Source organism: Chiloscyllium plagiosum, unplaced genomic scaffold (genome assembly GCF_037043375.1).
Source record: "Chiloscyllium plagiosum isolate Xiang-an unplaced genomic scaffold, Cpla_swu_hap1 HiC_scaffold_38, whole genome shotgun sequence".
Classification (NCBI taxonomy): domain Eukaryota; kingdom Metazoa; phylum Chordata; class Chondrichthyes; order Orectolobiformes; family Hemiscylliidae; genus Chiloscyllium; species Chiloscyllium plagiosum.
The window spans coordinates 33892797-33919441 of NW_028270176.1; the positions used below are offsets into that span (position 1 = coordinate 33892797).

At 50.3% G+C, this 26645-nt stretch overlaps 1 protein-coding gene across 1 annotated transcript; it reads left to right on the forward strand.

Moving 5' to 3' along the window:
• On the forward strand, positions 1–26645 carry LOC122547916 (transcobalamin-1-like). The gene is made up of 6 exons (XM_087980948.1): positions 1–160; positions 15360–15551; positions 17225–17374; positions 18737–18892; positions 21713–21873; positions 26400–26645. The coding sequence occupies exons 1-6, from the start codon at positions 91–93 to the stop codon at positions 26643–26645; spliced, it is 975 nt and encodes a 324-aa protein (XP_087837074.1). The 5' UTR covers positions 1–90.

Here is a 26645-nt window from a genome sequence, read left to right on the forward strand (position 1 = left end):
CCCCCCACACCCCCACCCCTGCTTGCAGAAGGAAAAGACTCAGCAGTCACCCCTGCACCTTTTGGGTTTTTTGGATTGTGTAGAGAACAGATGACCATGTCCAGACTGAACCCCGTATCACTGCCATTGCTGTTGGTGCTGACGTCCGTATTCTGTGGTTGTAAGTGAAATCTCTCTCTCTCCCCCCCTCCCCCCCCCTCCCTCTCTCTCTCTCCCTCTCTCTCCCCTTCTCCCTCTCACTTTGCCACTCTCTTTGCCTCGGCCCTGACTCGCTGTCACCATTCTGTGCCATCTGGTTCCCTGCTGCAGTGGGAAGGGGATGGTACACACTGCTGTTACTGAGGGTCGGTGGTGGGGGGGAGGGGATGGTACACACTGCTGTTACTGAGGGTCGGTGGGGGGAGGGAGGGGATGGTACACACTGCTGTTACTGAGGGTCGGTGGGGGGAGGGAGGGGATGGTACACACTGCTGTTACTGAGGGTCGGTGGGGGGGGCGGATGGTACACACTGCTGTTACTGAGGGTCGGTGGGGGGAGGGAGGGGATGGTACACACTGCTGTTACTGAGGGTCGGTGGGGGGAGGGAGGGGATGGTACACACTGCTGTTACTGAGCGTCGGTGGGGGGAGGGAGGGGATGGTACACACTGCTGTTACTGAGCATCGGTGGGGGAGGGAGGGGATGGTACACACTGCTGTTACTGAGCGTCGGTGGGGGGAGGGAGGGGATGGTACACACTGCTGTTACTGAGCGTCGGTGGGGGGAGGGAGGGGATGGTACACACTGCTGTTATTGAGCGTCGGTGGGGGAGGGAGGGGATGGTACACACTGCTGTTACTGAGCGTCGGTGGGGGGGGAGGGAGGGGATGTTTGTGGGTGTGGGGGCTGCTTTGTTCCTGGATAGTGTCGAGCTTCTCGAGTGTTGTTGGAGATATCGCCTTAATTATCTAAATATCAATTATCCAAATTTTGTATTATCCAAAAAAGCTCTCCCCGGTCCCAACGGAAACATTACATCAGAGGTGTTACCGACACTGGTTGTGACTTTTGTTTACAATGATTACAAATGAAACCGGCTTACTGACATGCTGCCGAGAACAGTCCTGGGTATCGAAGGGATTCCGGGCACTGTCTCCAAATGGCTGACTTCCCTCTCTCTCTCCCCCTCTCTCCCCCTCTCTCCCCCTCTCCCTCTCCGCCTCTCTCCCCCTCTCTCCTCCTCTCTCCCCCTCTCCCCCTCATCCCCTCCCCCTCTCCCCCTCTCTCCCCCTCTCCCCCTCTCCCCCTCCCCCCCTCTCCCTCTCTCTCCCCCTCTCCCCCCTCTCCCCCTCTCTCCCCCTCTCCCCCTCTCCCCCTCTCCCCCTCCCCCCTCTCCCCCTCTCTCCCCCTCTCCCCCTCTCCCCCTCTCTCCCCCTCTCCCCCTCTCCCCCTCCCTCCCTCTCCCCCTCTCTCCCCCTCTCCCCTCTCCCCCTCTCCCTCTCCCCCCTCCCCCTCTGCCCCACTCCCCCACTCCCCCTCTCTCCCCCTCTCCCTCTCTCCCCCTCTCCCCCTCTCTCCCCCTCCTCCTCCCACACACTTTACCTGGAGTTCTCGACAGGGGGAACCCTAAACAACCCTTCCCCAGATAATCTCTCCTACCAGGTAGTGATACATCCAGACAGAATGCTCTCAATTGCGCACCTATAAAGGTTGGCAAATGTATTCGCTCGGGCAAAATCCTACCTGATGAAGAGCTTTTGCCGAAAAGGTTGATTTTCCTGCTCCTCAGATGCTGCCTAACCTGCTGTGCTTTTAAAGGAATACACACTCAACTCTGATCTCCAGCATCTGCAGTCCTCACTGTCTCCTAATCTCTCCAACATTGTCCTGTACAGGGGAGAGTGGGCACATGTGTGTGTGTGTGTGTGTGTGTGTGAGTATACGTACGTATGTGTGTGTGTGTGTATACGTACGTGTGTGTGTGTGTATGTACGTGTGTGTGTATGTACGTATGTGTGTATGTACGTGTGTGTGTGTGTGTATGTACATGTGTGTGTGTATGTACATGTGTGAGTGTATGTACGTGTGTGCATGTACATGTGTGTGTATACGTGTGTCTGTGTACGTGTGTGTGTATGTACGTGTGTGTGTGTACGTACGTGTGTGTGTGTGCGTGTGTGTGTACGTGCGTGTGTGTACGTACGTGTGTGTGTACATACGTGTGTCTGTACGTACGTGTGTGTGTAAGTACGTACGTGTGTGCACGTACGTGTGTGTACGTACGTGCGTGTGTGTATGTGTGTGTGTGCACGTGCGTGTGTGTACATACATGTGTGTACGTACCTGTGTGTACGTACGTGTGTGTACGTACGTGTGTGTGTATGTAGGTGTGTGTACGTATGTGCGTGTGTGTGTACGTGCATGTGTGTGTACATGCGTATGTGTGTACGTGCATGTGTGTGAGTGTACGTGTGTGTGTTTGTACGCACGTGTGTGTATGTACGTGTGTGTGTGTACATGCGCGTGTGTGTGTACATACACGTGTGTGTGTGTGTACGTAAGTGTGTGTGTGTACGTACGTGCGTGTGTGTGTACGTGCGTGTGTATACGTGCGTGTGTGTACGTGCGTGTGTGTACGTACCTGTGTGTACATACGTGTGTGTACGTGTGTGTACGTACATACGCGTGTGTACGTGTGTGTGTGTACGTGTGTGTGTGTACGTGCGTGTGTGTACGTGTGTGTGTGTACGTATGTGATTGTGTGTACGTACGTGTGTGTAAGTACATGTGTGTACGTGTTTGTACGTGTGTGTGTACGTGTGTGTGTGTACATGTGTGTGTGTACGTGTGTGTGTACGTGTGTGTGTACGTCCATGCGTGTGTGTACGTACGTGTGTGTGTGTGTACGTACGTGCGTGTGTGTACGTACGTGCATGTGTGTGTGTGTACATATGTGCGTGTAAAAAAGTACGTGTGTGCGTGTGTGTACGTACGAGTGTGTATGTGTAAGTACATGCGTGTGTGTACGTACGTGTGTGTGTGTGTGTACATACGTGCGTGTGTGTGTATGTGCGTTGGTGTGTACGTGCGTGTGTGTGTACGTGCATGTGTGTGTACGTGTCTGTGTGTGTACGTGCGTGTGTGTGTACGTGCGTATGTGTACGTACGTGTGTGTACGTACGTGTGTGTGTACATGTGTGTATGTGTGTACACACGTATGTGTGTACGTTTGTGTACGTGTGTACACACGTGTGTGTGTGTACGTGTGTGTACACACATGTGTGTGTACGAGTGTGTACACAAGTGTGGGTGTATGTGTGTGTAAACACGTGTGTGTGTACGTATATGTACACATGTGTGTGTACGCGTGTGTGTACACAAATATGTGTGTATACATGTGTGTACGTGTGTGTGTACGTGTGTGTGTACACACGTTTGTGTGTATGTGTGTGTGCGTACGTATGTGTGTACACGTGTGTGTGTACCGGTGCGTGTACATGTGTGTGTACACACGTGTGTGTACATGTGTGCGTGTGTACACACGTGTGTGTGTACCTGCGTGCACACATGTGTGTGTACCTGTGTGTGTGCACACATGTGTGTGTACCTTTGTGTGTACACACGTGTGTGTGTACCTATGTGTGTACACATGTGTGTGAACCTGTGTGTACACACGTGTGTACCTATGTGTGTACATGTGTATGCGCGTGTATGTGTACGTGTGTGTGTGTACACACGTGTGTGTATGTGTGTGTACGTGTGTGTGCACACATGTGCATACGTGTGTGTGTGTACGTGTATGTGTGTGTGTATACACATGTGTACGTACGTGTATGTACGTGTGTGGGTGTGCGCATGTGTACACGTGTGTGTACGTGGGTGTGTGTGGGTGTGTACGTACATGGGTGTACATGTGTGGGTGCGTGTGTGTACGTACGTGGGTGTACATACGTGTGTATGTACTTGTGTGTACGTGTGTTTACACACATGTGTGTAGATATGTGTGTGTACACACGTGTGTGAGTACGTGTGTGTACGTGTGTGTGTGTACGTGTGTGTGTACGCGCGTGTGTGCACACATGTGTGGATGTGCGTGTGTGTGTACACACGTGTGTGTGTTTGTACATACGTACGTTTACGTATATGTGTGTACGCACGTGTGTGTACGTACGTGTGTGTGTACGTATGTACGTGTGTGCGTACGTACATAGGTGTGTGTACGCGTGTGTGTACGTACGTGCGTGTGTGTACGTACGTGTGTGTATGTACGTGTGTGTACGTGCTTGTGTGTACATGCGTGTGTGTACGTACGTGTGTGTACGTATGTGTGTATGCGTGTGTGTGTATGTGTGTGTGTACGTGTGTGTGTACGCGCGTGTGTGTACGTACGCATGTGTGTGTACGTCCGTGGGTGTGTGTACATACGTGCGTGTGTGTGTACGTGCATGTGAGTGCGTACGTTCGTGTGTGTACGTATGTGTGTGTACACGTGTATGTGTGTACACGCGTGTTTGTACACATGTGTGTGTACGTACGTGCATGTGTGTATGTGCATGTGTGTACGTGCGTGTGTATGTGTACGTGCATGTGTGTATACGTGCGTGTGTGTGTACGTACGTGTGTGTGTGTACCTACGTGTGTGTGTACGTACGTGCGTGCATGTGTACGTGTGTGTACGTACATGCGTGTTTGTGTACGTACATGTGTGTACGTGCGTGTGTACGTGCGTCCGTGTGTACGTGCATGTGTGTGTACATACGTGTGTGTACGTGCGTGTGTGTACGTGTGTGTGTGTACGTACATGTGTGTGTACGTACATGTGTGTACACATGTGTGTGTACAGTGTGTGTGTACATGTGCGTGTGTACGTGTGTGTGTGTGTGTACATGTGTGCGTGCGTACGAGCTTGTGTGTACTTGTGTGTGTGTGCGTGTGTGTGTACGTGCGCGTGTGTGTATGTGCGTGTGTGTGTACGTACGGGGGTCTGTGTACGTGTGTGTGTGTGCGTGTGTGTGTACATGTGTGTGTATACGTGTGTGTGTGTGTACGTGTGTGTGCGTGTGTATATATGTACATGTGTGTGTGTACGTACGTGTGTGTGTACGTACGTGTGTGTATGCACGTACGTGTGTGTGTGTACGTACGTGTGTGTGTGTATGTGCGTGTGTGTACGTACTTGTGTGTGTACGTACGTGTGTGTACGTACGTACGTGTGTGTACGCACGTGCGTATGTGTGTACGTGCGAGCGTGTGTGTACATGCGTATGTGTACACGCGTGTGTGTACGTGCGTGTGTGTACGTACATGTGTGTACGTACGTGTGTGTACGTACGTGTGTGCACGTACATGTGTGTGTGTACGTAGGTGTGTGTACGTACGTGTGTGTGTGTGTACATACATGTGTGTGCGTACGTACGTGTGTCTGTGCGTAAGTGTGTGTGTGTATGTGCGTGTGAGGGTGTACGTGCGTGTGTGAGTACGTGCGTGTGTATGTACGTGCGTGTGTGTGTGTACGTACGTGTGTGTACGTACGTGTGTGTACGTACGTGTGTGTACGTACGTGTGTGTACATACGCGTGTGTGTGTGTGTGCGTATGTACGCGTGTGTGTGTACGTACATACGTGTGTGTGTGTGTACGTACATATGTGTGTGTACGTGTGTGAGTGTGTACGTACGTGCGTGTGTGTACGTGCGTGTATGTGTGTACGTTTGTGTGTGTGTACATGCGTGTGTTTGTACGTGTGTGTGTGTACGTACGTACGTGTGTGTACGTGCGTGTATGTGTGTACGTGCGTGTGTGTATGTACGTGCGTGTGTGTACGTGTGTGTGTGTACGTACGTGCGTGTGTGTATGTACGTGTGTGCGTGTGTGTACGTGCGTGTGTGTGTACATGTGTGTGTGTTAACGTGCATGTGTGTGTACGTTCGTATGTGTGTGTACATGCGTGTGTGTGTACGTGTGTGTGTGTGTGTGCGTACGTGTGTGTACGTACGTGTGTGTACATACGTGTGTGTACGTGTGTGTATGTGTGGGTGTGCGTGTGTGTGTGCGTAAGTGTGTGTACGTACGTGTGTGTACATATGTGTGTGTACATGTGTGTGTGTACGTGTGTGTGTGTGTACGTACGTGTGTGTACGTGTGTGTACATGTGTATGGGTATGTGTGAGTGTGTACGTACGTGTGTGTGTGTACGTATGTGCGTGTGTGTGTACATGCATGTGTGTGTGTGTACATGCGTGTGTGTAGGTACGTGTGTGCGTGTGTGTACGTACGTGTGTGTGTACGTACGTGTGTGTGTATACGTACATGCGTGTGTGTACGTAGGTGTGTGGGTGTACGTACGTGCGTGTGTGTGTATGTGCGTGTGTGTGTACGTGCGTGTGTGTGTAGGTGCATGTGTGTGTACGTGCATGTGTGTGTACGTGCGATTGTGTGTGTGTTCTCGTGTGTGTACGTACGCGTGTGTATGTACGTATGTGTACGTGTGTGCACGTACGTGTGTGTGTACGTGTGTGTACGTGTGTACACACATGTGTGTACGTGTGTGTGTACGTGTGTGTACGCACGTGTGTGTACACGTGTGTACACGTGTGTGTGTGTTTGTGTGGGTGTACGTGTACACACGTACACACACGTCTGTACACTTTCATACACGTACACACACACGTGATAACACACAGTACACACACACGTGTGTACACACCCATACACACGTGTGTGTGTACCTATGTGTGTACACGTGTGTGTACACACGTGTGTGTACGTGTGTGGGTACACTTGTGTGTGTAGGTGTGTACGCACGTGTGTGTACGTGTGTGTGCGTGTGTGTGTACGTACGTTTGTAGTACGTGTGTGTACGTGTGTGTGTGTACACACTTGTGTACGTGAGTGTGTGTACGTGCGTGTGTGTACGTGCGTGTGTGTGTACATATGTGTGTGTACGTGCGTGTGTGCAAGTGCGTGTGTGTACGTGCGTGTGTGTGTACGTGCGTTCGTGTGTACGTGCGTGTGTGTGTACGTACGTGTGTGTACATACACGTGTGTGCACGTGTGTGTGTACACATGTGTGTGTGTACATGCGTGTGTACACACACGTGTGTGTACGTGCATGTCTACACGTGTGTGTACGTGTGTACACACGTGTGTGTACACGTGTGTGTATACGTGTTAGCACATGTGTGTACCCACGTGTGTGTATGCATGTGCACACGTGTGTGTACACGTGTGTACGTGTGTGTATGTGTGTGTACACATGTGTGTATGTGTGTGTACACGTGTGTGTACGTGTGTGTACACACGTGTTAGTACGTGTTTGTGAATACATGTGTATGTACGTGTGTGTGTATATGTACGTGTGTGTATATGTTTGTGTGTGTAAGTATGTGAGTGTGTGTACATGTGTTCTGTGTGTACGTATATGTGTGTGTGTACATGTGTTCAGTGTGTACGTGCGTGTGTGTGTGCATTGTGTCTGTACGTACGTGTGTGTGCGTTGTGTGTGTACGTACGTGTGTGTGTGCGTTGTGTGTGTGTGTTGTGTGTATGTGTGTGTGTGCGTTGTGTGTATGTATGTGTGTGTGTACGTTGTGTGTATGTACTTGTGTGTGTTGTGTGGAGGTACGTGTGTGTGTTGTGTTTACGTGCGTGTGTGTACGTGCGTGTGTGTGTACGCGCGTATGTGTGTACGTGCGTGTGTGTGTACGTACGTGTGTGTACGCGCGTATGTGTGTACGTGCGTGTGTGTGTGTACGTGCGTGTGTGTACGTGCGTGTGTGTGTACGTACATGTGTGTGTGTGTACGTAAGTGTGTGTGTGAACATGTGTGTGTACAGTTTGTGTGTACATGTGTGTGTGTACGTGTGGGTGTACATGTGCGTGTGTGTGCATGTGTGTGCGTATACGTGTGTGTGTGCGCGTGTGTGTATACGTACGTCTGTGTGTGTGTACATGCGTGTGTGTACGTACGTGCGTGTGTGTACATGCGTGTGTGTACGTACGTGCGTGTGTGTACGTGTGTGTGTGTACGTACGTGCGTGTGTGTATGTACGTGTGTGCGTGTGTGTACGTGCGTGTGTGTGTACATGCGTGTGTTAACGTGCATGTGTGTGTACGTTCGTATGTGTGTGTACGTGCGTATGTGTGTACGTGTGTGTGTGTGTGCGTACGTGTGTGTACGTACGTGTGTGTACATACGTGTGTGTACGTGTGTGTATGTGTGTGTGTGCGTGTGTGTGTGCGTAAGTGTGTGTACATGTGTGTGTGTACGTGTGTGTGTGTGTACGTACATGCGTGTGTGTACATACGTGTGTGCATATACGGACATGCGTGTGTGTACGTAGGTGTGTGGGTGTACGTACGTGGTGTGTGTGTATGTGCATGTGTGCGTACATGCGTGTGTGTGTGTAGGTGGATGTGTGTGTACGTGCGTGTGTGTACGTGCGTGCGTGTGTGTGTACTCGTGTGTGTACGTACGCGTGTGTACGTACGTATGTGTACGTGTGTGCACGTACTTGTGTGTCTACGTGTGTACACACGTGTGTGTGTGTACGTGTGTGTACGTGTGTACACACGTGTGTGTGTACGTCTGTGTGCACGTGTGTGTACGCACGTGTGTGTAAGTGTGTACACACATGTGTGTGTATGAGTGTGTACACACGTGTGTGTGTGTACTGTGTGTAAACAGGTGTGTGTACACGTGTGTACACACGTGTGTGTGTGTTTGTGTGTGTGTACATGTGTGTACACGTGTGTGTACGTGTGTGTGTACACACATGTGTGTGTACGTGTGTGTGTACCTGTGTGTGTACACACGTGTGTGTGTGTACCTATGTGTGTGCACCTGTATGTGTACACATGTGTGTGTACCTATGTGTGTACACATGTGTGTGTACCTGTGTGTGTACACATGTGTGTGTGCGTGTACCTATGTGTGTACATGTGTGTGTGCGTGTATGTGTAGGTGTGTGTGTACACACGTGTGTGTACGTGTGTATGTGTGTGTACGTGTGTGGGTACACTTGTGTGTGTAGGTGTGTACGTAGGTGTGTGTACATGTGTGTGTGTGTGCGTGTGTGTACGTACGTGTATGTACGTGTGTGTACACACGTGTGTGTACGTGTGGGTGAACACACGTGTGTGTACGTGTGTGTACACACGCGTGCACGTGCATGTGTGTACGTGCGTGTGTGTACGTGCGTGTGTGTGTACGTATGTGTGTGTACGTGCGTGTGTGTAAGCGCGTGTGTGTGTACGTGCGTGTGTGTGTACGTACGTGTGTGTACGTACACGTATGTGCACGTGTGTTTGTACACATGTGTGTGTACGTGCGTGTGTACACATGTGCGCGTATGTGTGTATGTGTGTGTGTGTGCGTACGTATGCGTGTGTGTGTACATACGTACGTGTGTGTACGTGTGTGTGTACGTACATACGTGTGTGTATGTGTGTGTATGTATACGTGCGTGTGTGTGTACGTGCGTGTGTGTGTGTACGTACGTGCGTGTGTGTACGTGTGTGTATGTGTACGTGCGTGTGTGCGTACATGCGTGTTTGTGTACGTGTGTGTGTACGTACGTGTGTGTACGTACTTGTATGTGCTTGTGTGTACATACGTGTGTGTACGTACGTGTGTGTACGTGTGTGTGTACGTGTGTGTGTGTACGTGTGTACGTGTGTTCATGGGCGGCACAGTGGCACAGTGGTTAGCACTGCTGCCTCACAGCGCCAGAGACCCGGGTTCAATTCCCGCCTCAGGCGACTAACTGTGTGGAGTTTGCACGTTCTCCCCGTGTCTGCGTGGGTTTCCTCCGGGTGCTCCGGTTTCCTCCCACAGTCCAAAGATGTGCAGGGCCAGGTGTATTGGCTATACTAAATTGCCCGTAGTGTTAGGTAAGGGGTAAATGTAGGGGTATGGGTGGGTTTCGCTTCGGCGGGTCGGTGTGGACTTGTTGGGCCGAAGTGCCTGTTTCCACACTGTAAGTAATCTAATCAATAAAAGAGTGTACGTGTGTGTGCGTGTGTACGTATGTGCGTGTGTGTTCGTACGTGCGTGTGTGTGTGTACGTGCATGTGTGTGTGTACATGCGTGTGTGTAGGTACGTGTGTGCGTGTGTGTACGTACGTGTGTGTGTGTACGTACATGTGTGTGCGTGTGTACGTACATGCGTGTGTGTACGAACGTGTGTGTGTACGTACATGCGTGTGTGTGTACGTACGTGTGTGTGTGTGTACGTACGTGTGTGTGTGTACGTACGTGCGTGTGTGTACGTGTGTGTGTACGTACGTGCGTGTGTGTATGTATGTGTGCGTTTGTGTACGTGCGTGTGTGTGTACGTGCGTGTGTGTTAACGTGCATGTGTGTGTACGTGCGTGTGTGTGTACGTGCGTGTGTGTGTACGTGCATGTGTGTGTACGTGTGTGTGTGTACGTGTGTGCGTACATGCGTGTGCACGTGTGTGTACGTACGTGTGTGTACTTACGTGTGTGTGTACACACGTGTGTACGTGCGTGTGTGTGTACGTACGTGTCTGTACGTGCGTGTATGTACGTGCGTGTGTGTGTACGTGCGTGAGTGTGTACGTGCGTGCGTGTGTGTACGTACATGTGTGTGTACGTACATGTTTGCACATGTGTGTGTACGTGCGTGTGTACACACGTGTGTGTGTACGTGTGTGTACACGTGTGTGTACACACGTGTGTGCATACGTGTGTGTGTACACATGTGTGTATGTGTGTGTATGTGTGTGTACACACGTGTGTGTATGTGTGTGTACACATGTGTACGTGTATGTGTACGTGTGTGTACATACGTGTGTGTATGTGTGTGTAAACACGTGTGTGTACGTGTGTGTACACACGTGTTAGTACATGTTTGTGAACACATGTGTATGTACGTGTGTGTGTGTACATGTACGCGTGTATGTATATGTACATGTGTGTGTGTTTGTACGTGTGTGTGTATGTACGTGAGTGTGTGTGTACATGTGTTCTGTGTGTACGTATGTGTGTGTGTACATGTGTTCAGTGTGTACGTGCGTGTGTGTGTGTGCGTTGTGTGTGTACGTACATGTGTGTGTGCGTTCTGTGTGTGTTGTGTGCATGCACGTGTGTGTGCGTTGTGTGTATGTATGTGTGTGTGTGTGTGTTGTGTGTATGTACGTGTATGTGTTGTGTGTATGTATGTGTGTGTGTGTTGTGTGCATGTACGTGTGTGTATGTACGTGTGTGTACGTGCGTTGTGTGTATGTACGTGTGTGTACGTGCGTTGTGTGTGCATACGTACGTGTGTGTGTGTACGTACATGTGTATGCATACGTACGTGTGTGTGTATGCGTGTGTGTGTACATACGTGTGTGTGTACATGCGTGTGTGTATGTACGTGTGTGTATATGTACGTGTGTGTGTGTATGTACGTGTGTGTGTGTGTATGTACTTTTGTGTGTGTGTGTACGTGTGTATGCACGTGTGTGTGTATATGTACGTGTGTGTGTATGTACGTGTGTGTGTATGTATGTGTGTGTGTGTACGTGTGTGTGTGCATGTACTTGTGTGTGAATATGTACATGTGTGTGTATGTTCGTGTGTGTGTATTTGTACATGTGTGTGTGTATATGTATGTGTGTGTGTGTATGTACGTGTGTGTGTATGTGTGTGTGTGTGTATGTACGTGTGTATATGTACGTGTGTGTGTATGTACGTGTGTGTGTATATGTACGTGTCTGTGTATATGTACGTATGTGTGTGTATATGTACGTGTGTGTATGTGTGTGTGTGTATATGTACGTGTGTGCATGTGTGTGTGTGTATATGTACGTGTGTATATGTACGTGTGTGTATATGTACGTGTGTGTGTATATGTACGTGTCTGTGTATATGTACGTATGTGTGTGTATATGTACGTGTGTGTATGTGTGTGTGTGTATATGTACGTGTGTGTATGTACGTGTGTGTGTATGTACGTGTGTGTGTATGTACGTGTGTGTATATGTACATGTGTGTATATGTACGCGTGTGTGTATATGTACATGTGTGTGTATGTATATGTACGTGTGTGTGTATATGTATGTGTGTATATGTACGTGTGTGTGTATGTACGTGTGTGTCTCAACAAACAGTATTTCAACTCCATCTCAAACGTCAAAAACTGTAAGTACAACAACCTTTTATATACCCACCTCCATAACCAGCGCTCCTCAAACATTCCAGAAGATTCCCCCGGCCTCTGGAACTGCTCGGACGCCATTAGCCATGTGCTGGTACAGCTACCATCCCCACGGTGATAGATGACGTCACTTCTGCCCCCATCATGGCCGCTTCCACAGCCACTTCCGTCCCTCACAATTCCTCATGCACCACACATGACATCACTTCCGTCCCTCACATCATCGCTGATGTCACACGCTCAGTGACTTCCGCGCCCCCAACTGCCGTGTTTGCCACCACTTCCACCCCCCCACCAACGCCACTCACCTGCATTCTGCTGGCCCCCCCCCCCCACAGATCCCACTGTCACCATCCCCGCCCCCACCCCCTGAATTCTGAGGGGAGCACCACACCTGCTCATGACTCCACCCCCATTCCCCCCACCATCACACCCACTCCAGTTACCAGCTCCGCCGCCACTCCCAGCTTCACACCCACACCAGATCCCAGCTCCCAGCCCTGCCGAGTTTTCACCATCCCTCCAGACCTCCCACTCACTGAGGATGAACGATCAGTCCTCAGCAAACGACTCCCCTTCATTCCCCCTCTGTCCTCGCATCAGTGAATTTAATACACGCCGTGACGTCGAACACTTCTTCTGTCGCCTCCGCCCCCGAGCTTACTTTCACAATCAGGACTCCCGCCCACCTTCCGAGGACCCTTTTGCCCACCTCCAACAAACTGCATCCACCTGGACACACCACACTGGCCTATTACCTGCCCTCGATCTCTTCATTTCCAACTGCCGCCGGGACATTAACCGCCTCAACCTGTCTACCCCCCTCCCCCACTCCAACCTCTCACCCTCACAACGCGCAGCCCTCCAATCCCTCTGCTCCAATCCCAACTTCACCATCAAGCCAGCAGATAAAGGGTAGTCTGGCGCACTGACCTCTACACCGCTGATGCCAAACGCCAACTCGAGGACACCTCTTCCTACCACCCCCTCGACCATGACCCCACCCCCCATCACCAAGCCATCATCTCCCAGACCATACAGAACCTCATCACCTCAGGAGATCTCCCACCCACAGCTTCCAACTTCATAGTCCGGGAACCCCGCACTGCCCGGTTCTACCTCCTTCCCAAGATCCACAAGCCTGACCACCCTGGCCGACCCATTATCTCAGCATGCTCCTGCCCCACTGAACTCATCTCTACCTACCTCGACACTGTCCTATCCCCCCTAGTCCAGGAACTCCCCAGATACGTTTGAGACACCACCCACGCCCTCCACCTCCTCCAAGACTTCCATTTCCCCGGCCCCCAACACCTCATCTTCACCATGGATATCCAACCCCTCTACACCTCTGTCCGCATAACCAGGGCCTCCAAGCCCTCCGTTTCTTCCTCTCCCGACGTTTCTTCCTCTCCCAACATCCCCAACAGTACCCTTCCACCGACACTCTCATTCGTTTGGCCGAAATGGTCCTCACCCTTAACAATTTTTCCTTCGAATATTCCCACTTCCTCCAGACCAAAGGGGTAGCCATGGGCACACGTATGGGCCCCAGCTATGCCTGTCTCTTTGTTGGCTACGTAGAACAGTTGATCTTCCGTAATTACACCGGCACCACTCCCCATCTCTTCCTCCGCTACATTGATGACTGCATTGGCGCCACCTCGTGCTCCCGCGAGGAGGTTGAGCAATTCATCAACTTCACCAACACATTCCACCCTGACCTTAAATTTACCTGGACCATCTCTGACACCTCCCTCCCCTTCCTGGACCTCTCCATCTCCATTAATGACGACCGACTTGAAACTGATATCTTTTACAAACCCACCGACTCCCACAGCTACCTGGATTACACCTCTTCCCACCCTACCTCCTGCAAAAATGCCATCCCGTATTCCCAATTCCTCCGCCTCCGCCGTATCTGATCCCAGGAGGACCAGTTCCACCATAGAACACACCAGATGGCCTCCTTCTTTAGAGACCGCAATTTCCCTTCCCACGTGGTTAAAGATGCCCTCCAATGCATCTCGTCCACATCCCGCACCTCCGCCCTCAGACTCCACCCCTCCAACCGTAACAAGGGCAGAACGCCCCTGGTGCTCACCTTCTACCTTACCAACCTTCGCATAAACCAAATCATCCGCCGACATTTCCGCCACCTCCAAACGGACCCCACCACCAGGGATATATTTCCCTCCCCACCCCTTTCCACCTTCCGCAAAGACTGTTCCCTCCGTGACTACCTGGTCAGGTCCACGCCCACCTACAACCCACCCTCCCATCCTGGCACCTTCCCCTGCCACCGCAGGAACTGTAAAACCTGCACCCACACCTCCTCCCTCACCTCTATCCAAGGCCCTAAAGGAGCCTTCCACATCCATCAAAGTTTTACCTGCACATCCACTAATATCATTTATTGTATCCGTTGCTCCCGATGCGGTCTCCTCTACATTGGGGAGACTGGGTGCCTCCTAGCAGAGCGCTTTAGGGAACATCTCCGGGACACCCGCACCAATCAACCAAACCGCCCCGTGGCCCAACATTTCAACTCCCCCTCCCACTCTGCTGAGGACATGGAGGTCCTGGGCCTCCTTCACCGCCGCTCCCTCACCACCAGACGCCTGGAGGAAGAACGCCTCATCTTCCGCCTCGGAACACTTCAACCCCAGGGCATCAATGTGGACTTCAACAGCTTCCTCATTTCCCCTTCCCCCACCTCAACCTAGTTTCAAACTTCCAGCTCAGCACTGTCCCCATGACTTGTCCTACCTGCCTATCTCCTTTTCCACCTATCCAATCCACCCTCCTCCCTGACCTATCACCTTCATCCCCTCCCCCACTCACCTATTGTACTCCATGCTACTTTCTCCCCACCCCCACCCTCCTCTAGCTTATCTCTCCACCCTTCAGGCTCTCTGCCTCTATTCCTGATGAAGGGCTTTTGCCCGAAACGTCGATTTTCCTGCCCCTCGGATGCTGCCTGACCTGCTGTGCTTTTCCAGCACCACTCTAATCGAGACTCTGGTTTCCAGCATCTGCAGTCCGTGTTTTTACCCAGTTTGAGGATTGATACAGGGCTATGGGGAGAGAGTGGGGCAATGGGACATGGCCCCTGCTCCCCCATCCCCTACCCTTGGTAGGGTACCCTCTGCTCTCCACACCTGAATGTTGAGGAATGACGTTGCTTCCCTCCCTCTCTCTGTCTCTCCCTGTTCAGACCTGCCCGAGTCAGAGAAGGAAACTCTCAACTCCCTGCTGAGGGTCATGCTTCAGTCAGTGAACCCCAGTGAGGGCCCTCCGAACCCCAGTGTCCACATTGCGTTACGACTGGCCAGCGACCATCATCTGCCGACAGAGGTACTGCTCCTACAGCAGCTGAAGATGACTGCAGTCGAGAAAGTGAAACATGGTACGTACTGGGGATCTGGTCCAGTCCATTGGGCCTATCTGCTCTGTGCTTGTGTTTGCCCTCCTCACCAGCCCTCCTCCTACCCCTTCTCCATCCCTGTACCACCCCCCCATCCCTTCATTGAGGTGAAAATCCATCAGGAAAGACTGGAATTGTTTATCTGATGGGAATGCAAGCCATAAACAATCGAGTGATTTTTCCCCTCTTTGTTCCGTCATGGGTGCTGGGTATTAACCAGTATTTATTGCTCAGAGGGCAGTTAAGAGTCAACCACATCTCTGTGAGCCTGGAGTCACGTGTAGGCCAGACCAGGTAAGGATGGCAGTTTCCTTCCCTGAAGGATATTAGTGAACCAGACGGCTTTTTTCCAATAATGCTTTTGTGGTCATCATCAGATTCCTAAATATCCGAGGTTTATTTAATGAATTGAAATTACCGCCAAGGGATTTGAACCTGGTCCGTCAGAACGCTGCCAAGATCTCGAGGTTAATTGTCTGGTGATAACACCACACCAGGTCTGGAGAAGATCATAGAATCCCTACAATGCAAAATGGGGCCATTCGGTCCATTGAGTCTCCAGTGACCCTCCAAAGACCATACCCCTACCCTATCCCCATAACTCCACCTTTATCATCACCACTCCACTCTAACCTGCACATCCCTTGACACTGTGGGACAATTTAGTATGGCCAATCCCACCCTAACCTGCACATCCCTGGGCAGTATGGGACAATTCCCCATGGCCAATCCACCCTAACCTGCACATCCCTGGGCACTATGGGACAATTTCCCATGGCCAATCCACCCTAACCTACACATCCTTGGGCACTATGTGACAATTTCCCATGGCCAATCCACCCTAACCTACACATCCCTGGGCACTATGTGACAATTTCCCATGGCCAATCCACCCTAACCTACACATCCCTGGGCACTATGGTTCAAGTTAGCATGGTCAATCCACCCTAACCTGTACATCCCTGGACACTATGGGACAAGTTAGCACAGATAGTCCATCCTAACCTGCACATTCCTGGGCACTATGGGACAATTTCCCATGGCCAATCCATCTTAACCTGCACATCCCTGGGTACTATGAGACAATTTCCCATGGCCAATCCACCCTAACCTGCACATCCCTGGGTACTATGAGACAATTTCCCATGGCCAATCTACCCTAAACTGCACATCCCTGGATTGTGGGAGGAAACCCACGCAGACACGGGGAGAATGTGCAAACTCCACTCAGACAGTCGCCCGAGGGTGGGATCGAACCTGGGTCCCTGGCGCTGGGAGGCAGCAGTGCTAACCACTGAGCCACTGTGCCATAATGGCTCCAATCCTGGATGAGACCACAGTCAGAACTATTGGGGTGACGTGCAGGACTGGGGTGTTCGGGGAAAAGTCTTTCCCCAGGAGAGGCAGGGGCGGGGGTTACAGAGAAGGGGAATGTGGACCTGCCTCCCACGGGGAATGCACCAAGTCAATAATACTGATGCACTTGCAGGGGGAGGGGGAGGTTGGATGACCACATGAGGAAGTAAGGAACTATAGGATCTAGTGACAAGTGAGATGAAGAACGTGGGGAAGAGGCAGGGATTAAAGGATGGGCCGAATGGCCTGTTTCCATGATTTCTCAACAACTCACATGTTTACCCTCCTTTACCAAACAGGTGAGAACTTCTCCTCCGGTCTAGTTGCTCTTTATACCTTGGCCATGGCTGCATCCTGCCACAATCCAACCGATGTTTCCTACAAAGGGGAAAGAATTAACCTGGTGGAGATACTGCAAGAGAAATTAACCAAGGAAATCGAACATATCGGTAAATATCGCTGAGCATTAGCACACCCCACCACACAGTGCTCCCCCCACTGTACTGTCCCCAGTTCCCACTCCTAGAGCAGGAACAGCACTGAGTTCAGTACTGCACTGTTACAGGCTTGCAACCATTCTCAATGTTATGGAATCCCCACAGTGTGGAAAGAGGCAGTTCAGCCCATTGAGTCAACACCAACCAGTCAGAACAGCATCCACCCAGACCCAGTCCCCCACCTTATCCCTGTAATCCTGTATTTCTCACGGCTAATCTGCCTAACCTGCACATCCCTGGGCACTATGGGACAATTCCCCATGGCCAATCCACCCTAACCTGCACATCCCTGGGCACTATGGGACAATTTCCCATGGCCAATCCACCCTAACCTGCATATCCCTGGCCACTATGGGACAATTTCCCATGGCCAATCCACCCTAACCTGCACATCCCTGGGCACTATGGGACAATTTCCCATGGCCAATCCACCCTAACCTACACATCCCTGGGCACTATGGGACAATTTCCCATGGCCAATCCACCCTAACCTGCACATCCCTGGGCACTATAGGACAATTTCCCATGGCCAATCCACCCTAACCTGCACATCCCTGGGCACTATGGGACAATTTCCCATGGCCAATCCACCTTAACCTGCACATCCCTGGGCACTATGGGACAATTTCCCATGGCCAATCCACCCTAACCTGCACATCCCTGGACACTATGGGATAATTTCCCATGGCCAATCCACCTTAACCTGCACATCCCTGGACACTATGGGACAATTTCCCATGGCCAATCCACCTTAACCTGCACATCCCTGGACACTATGGGACAATTTAGCTTGACCAATCCACCCGAACTTGCATACCTTTGGACTGTGGGAGGAAACCCACACAGACACAGGGAGAATTTGCAAAGTCACCTTAGGGTGGCATCAGACCTGGGTCCCTGGTGCTGGGAGGCAGCAGTACTAACCACTGAGCCACCACATCTGCCAGACTATCCAGATAATCATCTCCTAAATCTTTCCCAGAATAAGCACTTTCTGTGTTAGGTGGAGTGTCATGAGCCATCTTGATCCCTTCCCTGCATTCTCTCTGTATCTCCGTCTTCCCCATTCCATCTCTCTGACTTTGTCGAAATACCTGTCTTTCTCTGTGCAACTGTCTGTCCATCTCTTTTCTTGTCTTTCTATCTTTCTCTCTTTGCCTCACTGTATTTCACTCTTTGCATCTCCCTCTGACTGTTTAACTCACACACACACACTCTCTCTCTTCTTCTCTCTCTCTGTTACTCTTTCTTTCTTCTCTCTGCGTGTCTCTGGCTCTCTACAGCAATAATCATTGTGGATATTGTGTTGTTTAGGGAAAACTACATTCCCTCTTAGTAACTATTACCAAGTGAGCCTGGACGTGCTGACACTCTGTGTGATGGACGCAGAGTTTTCACAGGACTTCGTCCAGATCCTCATTGATGCAGTCATGAACGACAAATTCACATATGACTCCGAATTCTCAGTTGGTAAGAATATTCTCTGTTGACCCCTGTCTCTGGTTGACCCCTGCCTCTGATTGATTGACTCCTGGCTCTGATTGTCATCTGTTTGCAGTCAAAAGGACGTCTGTGAAGGGAGAGTCTTTCAAAGGTGTATTATTGAGGCTTCAAGGCCCATTAGAGTGCAGGGTAATGCTGGCAGGAGTAGGGAACCCTGGCAGACTCGAGTTATTGAGGCTCTGGTCCTGAAAAAGGGAAGCATATATAGGCAGCTGGGATCAAGTGAAGTCCTTGAAGAGCAGAGAGGCGTTAATGTACACTTGAGAGAAATCAGGAGGGCTAAAAAGGAGAATCCAAAGAGATTCAACAAGTACATGAAGGGCAAAAGAGTAACTCGGGAGAGAATCGGGCCTCTTAAAGATCAACAAGGTCATCTACATGCAAAGCCACAAGTCATGGTGAGATTCTAAATGAATATTTCTCATCTGTATTTACCGTCAAGAAAGGTATATGTGCTAGTGAACTTGGAGAAATAAATAGGGATGTCTAAGAGTGTCCACATTACAGAAAAGGATGTGCTGGAGTCTTAAACCACGTTAAGGTAGATAAATCCCCAGGAGCTGAACAAACATATCCCAGGACTTTGTGGGAGGCTCGAGAGGAAATTTGCAGGCCACCTAGCAGAGATATTTGTATCATGGATAGTCATGGGTGAAGCGCCCGAAGATTGGAGGGTGGTTAATGTTGTGTCATTATTTAAGAAAAGTTGTCAGGAAATGCCTGGGAACTACAGACCAGTGAGCCTTATGTCCATAGTTGTTAGAGGGGATTCTGAGGGTAGGACCTGTAGGCATTTGAAGAGGCAAGGGCTCATTTAGGATAATCAGCGTGGCATTGTGTGTGGGAAATTGTGTCTCACACATTTAATTGAGTTTTGTTTGGTGAACAATAAAGTAGATCTAGTGTGGTGGACATTGTCTCCATGGACTTCAGCAAGGCCTTTGACAAGGTACCACATGGTGGGCTGTCGAGTCAGGTTAAATCTCACGGGATCCAGAAAGAGCCAGCCAACTGGATACAAATTTAGCTTGACTGTAGAAGTCAGAGGGTGGTGGGGGAGGGTTGTGTTTCAGACTTGGAGGCCTGTGACTAGCGGTGTGCCACAGGGATCAGTGCTGGGTCCACTGTTGTTCATCATTTGTATAAATGATTCATTTGGGAATTTGGGAGATATGGTTAGTGTGTTTGTGGATTGGTGGTGTGGTGAACAGTGAAGAAGGTTCCCTGGGAATACAGTGAGATCCTGATCGACCAGGCCAGTGGGCTGAGGAACAGCAGATGGAGTTTAATTCAGATAAATGCGAGGTGTCGTGTTTTGGTAAAACAAACCAGGGCAGGACTAACACAGTCGATGGTAGGGCCTGGACAGTGTTACAGAACAAAGCAATCTCGGGGTGCAGGTTCATATCTCCTTGAAAGTGGAGTGACATGCAGACAGGATGGTGAAGGAAGCTTTCAGTATCGGTCAGAGCACTGAGGATAGGAGTTGAAATGTCTAGCTGCAGCTGTACAGGACGTTGCTGAGGCTACATACTGTGGGCAGTTCTGGTCACCCTACTATAGAAAGGATGTTATTAAACTAGAAACACTCCAGAAAATATTGACCAGGATGCTACCTGGGCTGGAGGGTATGAGTTATAAGGAGCGGGCACATAGACTGGGACTTTCTTTTTCCCCCGGAGCTTAGGGGACTGATGGGTGACCTCATAGATGTTCATAAAATCATGAGAGACATAGATAAGGAAGATGGCTAATAGCATTTCTCCAGGGTAGGGGAGTCTAAAGCTACTGGACATGGGCTTAAGGTGAAAGAGAAGAATGTCTAAAGAGGCAGGTTTTTTTTCACTCAGAGGGTGGTGAGTGCCTGGAACTTGGTGCCAGAGATAGCGGGGGAGGCTAGTACAGTTTAAGAAAGATTTGGACCATGTATGGCTTCGATCGATATGGAGGGATATGGACTGAATGCAGGCAAATGGCAAATGTGAAAAGGGAGCACCATGGACAGGTTGGGCTGAAGGGTCTGTTTCCTTGCCAGGAACTTTGTGATTCCAATTGTCTCCTGTCTCTGATTGTCTCCTGTCTCTGGTTTCGCACACACAAACACATACAATTGTATATGAACAGACAGGGACGTGGAGACAGGTTTACAGACAATAAAACACTGACATTCAGTTATCTCTGTGCCTGTAAACTTGAATACACACTCAGATACAAACATACCCACACACACACCTGTACAAACATTCAGGAATAGGGCCACGTGTACACATATACAAATTGTCACACAGCTGCTTGAGAGAAACCTGCACAGAAATGTGCACCGTGGGTGGCACGGTGGCACAGTGGTTAGCACTGCTGCCTCACAGCGCCAGAGACCCGGGTTCAATTCCCGCCTCAGGTGACTGACTGTGTGGAGTTTGCACATTCTCCCCGTGTCTGCGTGGGTTTCCTCCGGGTGCTCCGGTTTCCTCCCACAGTCCAAAGATGTGCCGGTCAGGTGAATTGGCCATGCTAAATTGACCATAGTGTTAGGTAAGGGGTAAATGTAGGGGAATGGGTCTGGGTGGGTGCGCTTCGGTGGGTCGGTGTGGACTTGCCGGGCTGAAGGGCCTGTTTCCACACTGTATGTAATCTAATCTAATGTAATCTAAATGTTTGCAACCATGCACACCAATAACTAAGGACATGCAAATAACTCCAACCATCAGGAGCTGAGGAGATGGACAGTGAGAGGTGATGCAGCTGGGTGAAAGTCTAGGACTTATTTCACTCTCGTTTCCTCTGTAGATACAGGAGCTGTAGCAGCACTCGCTTTGAGGTGTGTGAATGACAGGATAACAAACATGCACATTTCAAATGCACTCAACTATATCCTCGAACAGATACTTAGAAGAATAATGGATGATGGTCTGATTGGTAATCTCTACAGTACAGGTCTGGCAATGCAGGTAATTCCCACAAACACTAACACAGATACACACTGACACACTTGCAACCACTCACAGCCACACGCTGTCCAACCTACACCCACAGAGAGTTAATGTACACTGTTCCAATCCATATATACGCTGGGGGTTACTGTACACTGTTCCAGTCCCCATGCACCCTGGGGGTTACTGTTCACAGTTCCAGTCCCCATGCACCCTGGGGGTTACTGTATAATGTTCCAATCCCTATTCCCACTGAGAGTTACTGTACACTGCTCCAATGCCCCCTGGGATTAATGGACTCTGTGGCAATCCCCATGCAGCCTGAGAGTTACTGTACACTGCTCCAATGCCCCCTGGGAGTTACTGTACACTGTTCCAATCCCCATACACACTGGGAGTTACTGTACACTGTTCCAATCCCTATTCCCACTGGGAATTACTGTACACTGTTCCAATCCCCATGCACCCTGGGGGTTACTGTACACTGTTCAAATCCCCATACACACTGGGAGTTACTGTACACTGTTCCAATCCCTCTTTCCACTGGGAGTTACTGTACACTTGTTCCAATCCCGTACTAACTGAAAGTTACTGTACACAGTTCCAATCCCGTACACACTGGGAATTACTGTACACAGTTCCAATCCCTATTCCCACTGGGAGTTACTGTACACTGTTCCAATCCCGTACTAACTGAAAGTTACTGTACACAGTTCCAATCCCGTACACACTGAGAGTTACTGTACACTGTTCCAATCCCTATTCCCACTGGGAGTTACTGTCCACTGTTCCAATCCCTATTCCCACTGGGAGTTACTGTCCACTGTTCCAATCCCTATTCGTACTGGGAGTTACTGTTCCAATCCCCATGCACCCTGGGAGTTAACTGTACACTGTTCCAATTCCTATTCCCACTGGGAGTTACTGTACACTGTTCCAATCCCTATTCCCACTGGGAATTACTGTACACTGTTCCAATCCGTATTCCCACTGGGAGTTACTGTACACTGTTCCAATCCCCATGCACCCTGGGAGATACTGCACACTGTTCCAATCCCTATTCCCACCCGGAGTTACTGTACACTGTTCCAATCCCCATGCACCCTGGGAGTTACTGTACACTGTTCCAATCGCTATTCCCACTGGGAGTTACTGTACACTGTTCCAAACCCCATGCACCCTGGGAGTTACTGTACACTGTTCCAATCCCTATTCCCACTGGGAGTTACTGTACACTGTTCCAATCCCCATGCACCCTGGGAGTTACTGTACACTGTTCCAATCCCCATACACACTGTGAGTTACTGTACACTGATCCAATCCCTATTCCTACTGGGAGTTACTGTTCCAATCCCCATGCACCCTGGGAGTTACTGTATAATGTTCCAATCCCTATTCCCACTGGGAGTTACTGTACACTGTTCCAATCCCCATGCACCCTGGGAGTTACTGTACACTGTTCCAATCCCCATGTACACTGGGGGTTACTGTACACTGTTCCAATCCCTGTGCACCCTGGGAGTTACTGTACACTGTTCCAATCCCCATGCACACTGGGGGTTACTGTACACTGTTCCAATCCCTGTGCACCCTGGGGGTTACTGTACACTGTTCCAATCCCCATGCACCCTGGGGGTTACTGTACACTGTTCCAATCCCTGTGCACCCTGGGGGTTATTGTACACTGTTCCAATCCTCATACACACTGGGGGTTACTGTACACTGTTCCAATCCCTGTGCACCCTGGGGGTTATTGTACACTGTTCCAATCCATATTCCCACTGGGAGTTACTGTACACTGTTCCAATCCCCATGCACCCTGGGGGTTACTGTACACTGTTCCAATCCCCATGCACCCTGGGGGTTACTGTACACTGTTCCAATCCCCATGCACCCTGGGGGTTACTGTACACTGTTCCAATCCCCGTGCACCCTGGGGGTTACTGTACACTGTTCCAATCCCCATGTACCCTGGGAGTTACTGTACACTGTTCCAATCCCCATACACCCTGGGGGTTATTGTACACTGTTCCAATCCCCATGTACCCTGGGAGTTACTGTATAATGTTCCAATCCCTATTCCCACTGGGAGTTACTGTACACTGTTTCAATCCCCATGCACCCTGGGGGTTATTGTACACTGTTCCAATCCCCATGTACCCTGGGAGTTACTGTATAATGTTCCAATCCCTATTCCCACTGGGAGTTACTGTACACTGTTCCAATCCCCATACACACTGAGTTACTGTACACTGCTCCAATGCCCATACACTCTGGGATTAATGGACACTGTTCCAATCCCCATACACCCTGGGAGTTACTATACACTGTTCCAATCCCTATTCCCACTGGGAGCTACTGTACACTGTTCCAATCCCCATACACACTGGGAGTTACTGTACACAGTTCCAATCCCGTACTAACTGGAAGTTACTGTACACAGTTCCAATCCCGTACACACTGGGAGTTACTGTACACAGTTCCAATCCCGTACTAACTGGAAGTTACTGTACACAGTTCCAATCCCGTACACACTGGGAATTACTGTACACTGTTCCAATCCCTATTCCCACTGGGAGTTACTGTACACTGTTCCAATCCCGTACTAACTGGAAGTTACTGTACACTGTTCCAATCCCCATACACACTGGGAGTTACTGTACACAGTTCCAATCCCGTACTAACTGGAAGTTACTGTACACAGTTCCAATCCCGTACACACTGGGAATTACTGTACACTGTTCCAATCCCTATTCCCACTGGGAGTTACTGTACACTGTTCCAATCCCGTACTAACTGGAAGTTACTGTACACTGTTCCAATCCCCGTACACACTGGGAATTACTGTACACTGTTCCAATCCCTATTCCCACTGGGAGTTACTGTATACTGTTCCAGTCCCAATGCACCCTGGGAATTATTGTACACAGTTCCAATCCCTATTTCCACTGGGAGTTACTGTACACAGTTCCAATCCCCATACACACTGGGAGTTACTGTACACAGTTCCAATCCCATACTAACTGGAAGTTACTGTACACAGTTCCAATTCCGTACACACTGGAAGTTACTGTACACAGTTCCAATTCCGTACACACTGGGAGTTACTATGCACTGTTCCAATCCTCATACACACTGGGAGTTACTGCACACTGTTTCAATCCCACACGCTGGGAGTTACAGTATAGTGGTAGTGTGGCACTCCATCAGTACTGACCCACAGACAATGATGTGCTGCTGGTCAGATCACACGTTTGTCCACCGCCCTGGCTAAAACCCATCTGCCAATAGGTTTCCCGCCACTCTCTGTACATGTGCTGGAGTGAATAACATTTCACAATAGCCAGCCGTCAGGAATATTCTCAGTTGATGTGCTCATGAAAACTGTTCTTTCATAGAATCACTGAATTACAGCACAGAAACAGACCCTTCGGCCCGTCTCTTCCGCATCGACCACATTATTCCAAACTGAAATGGTCCCATTTATTATAGTATAGAGGGAAGCCATTAAGCTCAGCTTTCCTACACTGGCTGCATTGTGAAGAACCGATGTCGCCCCCAAATCCCTGCACACCGTTCCATGTGAAACACCCATCCACTTCCCCTCTGCAATTCCGGAATTGAGTTTGCCTCCCCTTCATTTCCATATCTTTGGTACCTGCTGAACGAGAAATGTTTTCTCTCTTCTCATATCTGCCTTGCTTCACTTGGTCATCAGTCCCTGACATGAGGAGAGCAAGAGTCAATAACATCCACATGTGTAAAGGGAGGGGGATCTGGACAAACCCATGGGGAGGGGGACACAGACAGAAGGTGATGGTGAGATGGGAAGGCCATGTGGGGGGTGGGGGGGCTGGGGGGAGGGGCGGGAAGGGTAAGGGTGGTGAGGGAGGAGGTGTAATTCCGTACCGGGAAAGATGGCATGAATGGCCTCCCTCGAGCTGGAAGCATTGTGTCTGTCTGTCTGTCTGTCTCTCCCTCTCTCCCTCTCTGTTCTCTATGTGTGTCTTTCTCTCTCTGTCTCTGTCTCTGTCTCTGTCTCTCTCCCTGTCTCTTTTTCTCTCTCTCTCTGTCTTTGTCTCTCTCTCTCTTCCTATCTCTGTCTCTCTCTCTCTCCCTATCTCTGTCTCTCTTTTTCTTTCGCTGTTTTTCTCTCTCTCTCTCTCTGTCTCTGTCTCTGTCTCTGTCTCTTTTTCTCTCTCTCTCTGTCTTTGTCTCTCTCTCTCTCCCTATCTCTGTCTCCCGCTCTCTCTATCTCTGTCTCTCTCTCTCTTTCGCTGTTTTTCTCTCTCTCTCTCTCTGTCTCTTTCTCTCTCCCCCCTCTCTCTCCACCTCTCTGTCTCTCTCTCTATGTCTCTCTGTCTCTCTTTCTCCCTCTCCCACTCCCTATCTCTGTCTGTCTGTCTCTCTCTCTCCCTCTTGTCTCTATCTCTGTAACTGTCTCTCTCACTATCTCTGTCTCGCTCTCTTTGTCTTTCTCTCGATGTCACCCCCCCCCCCCTCCACCCCACATACACCTTCTCCCGCCTCTTCGCACCCCCCAGGCCCTCTCTGTCAACTCTGACCGGGTTGCCCCTGGGCGCTGGAACAGGACCAAGTCAGTGGGCAGGCTCCTCTTGGGGATTCTCGAAGGCTCCTTCGCCAATCCTCAAGCAGCATCGCAAATCGTCCCATCACTGGAGGGCAGGAGCTACCTGGACGTGACGCGGCTGAACTGCGCAGCAGACTGCAGTGAGTCTCTGCAGAGTGGGGGGGGGAGATGGAGAGGGAGAGGGAAGGGGGGGACTTGA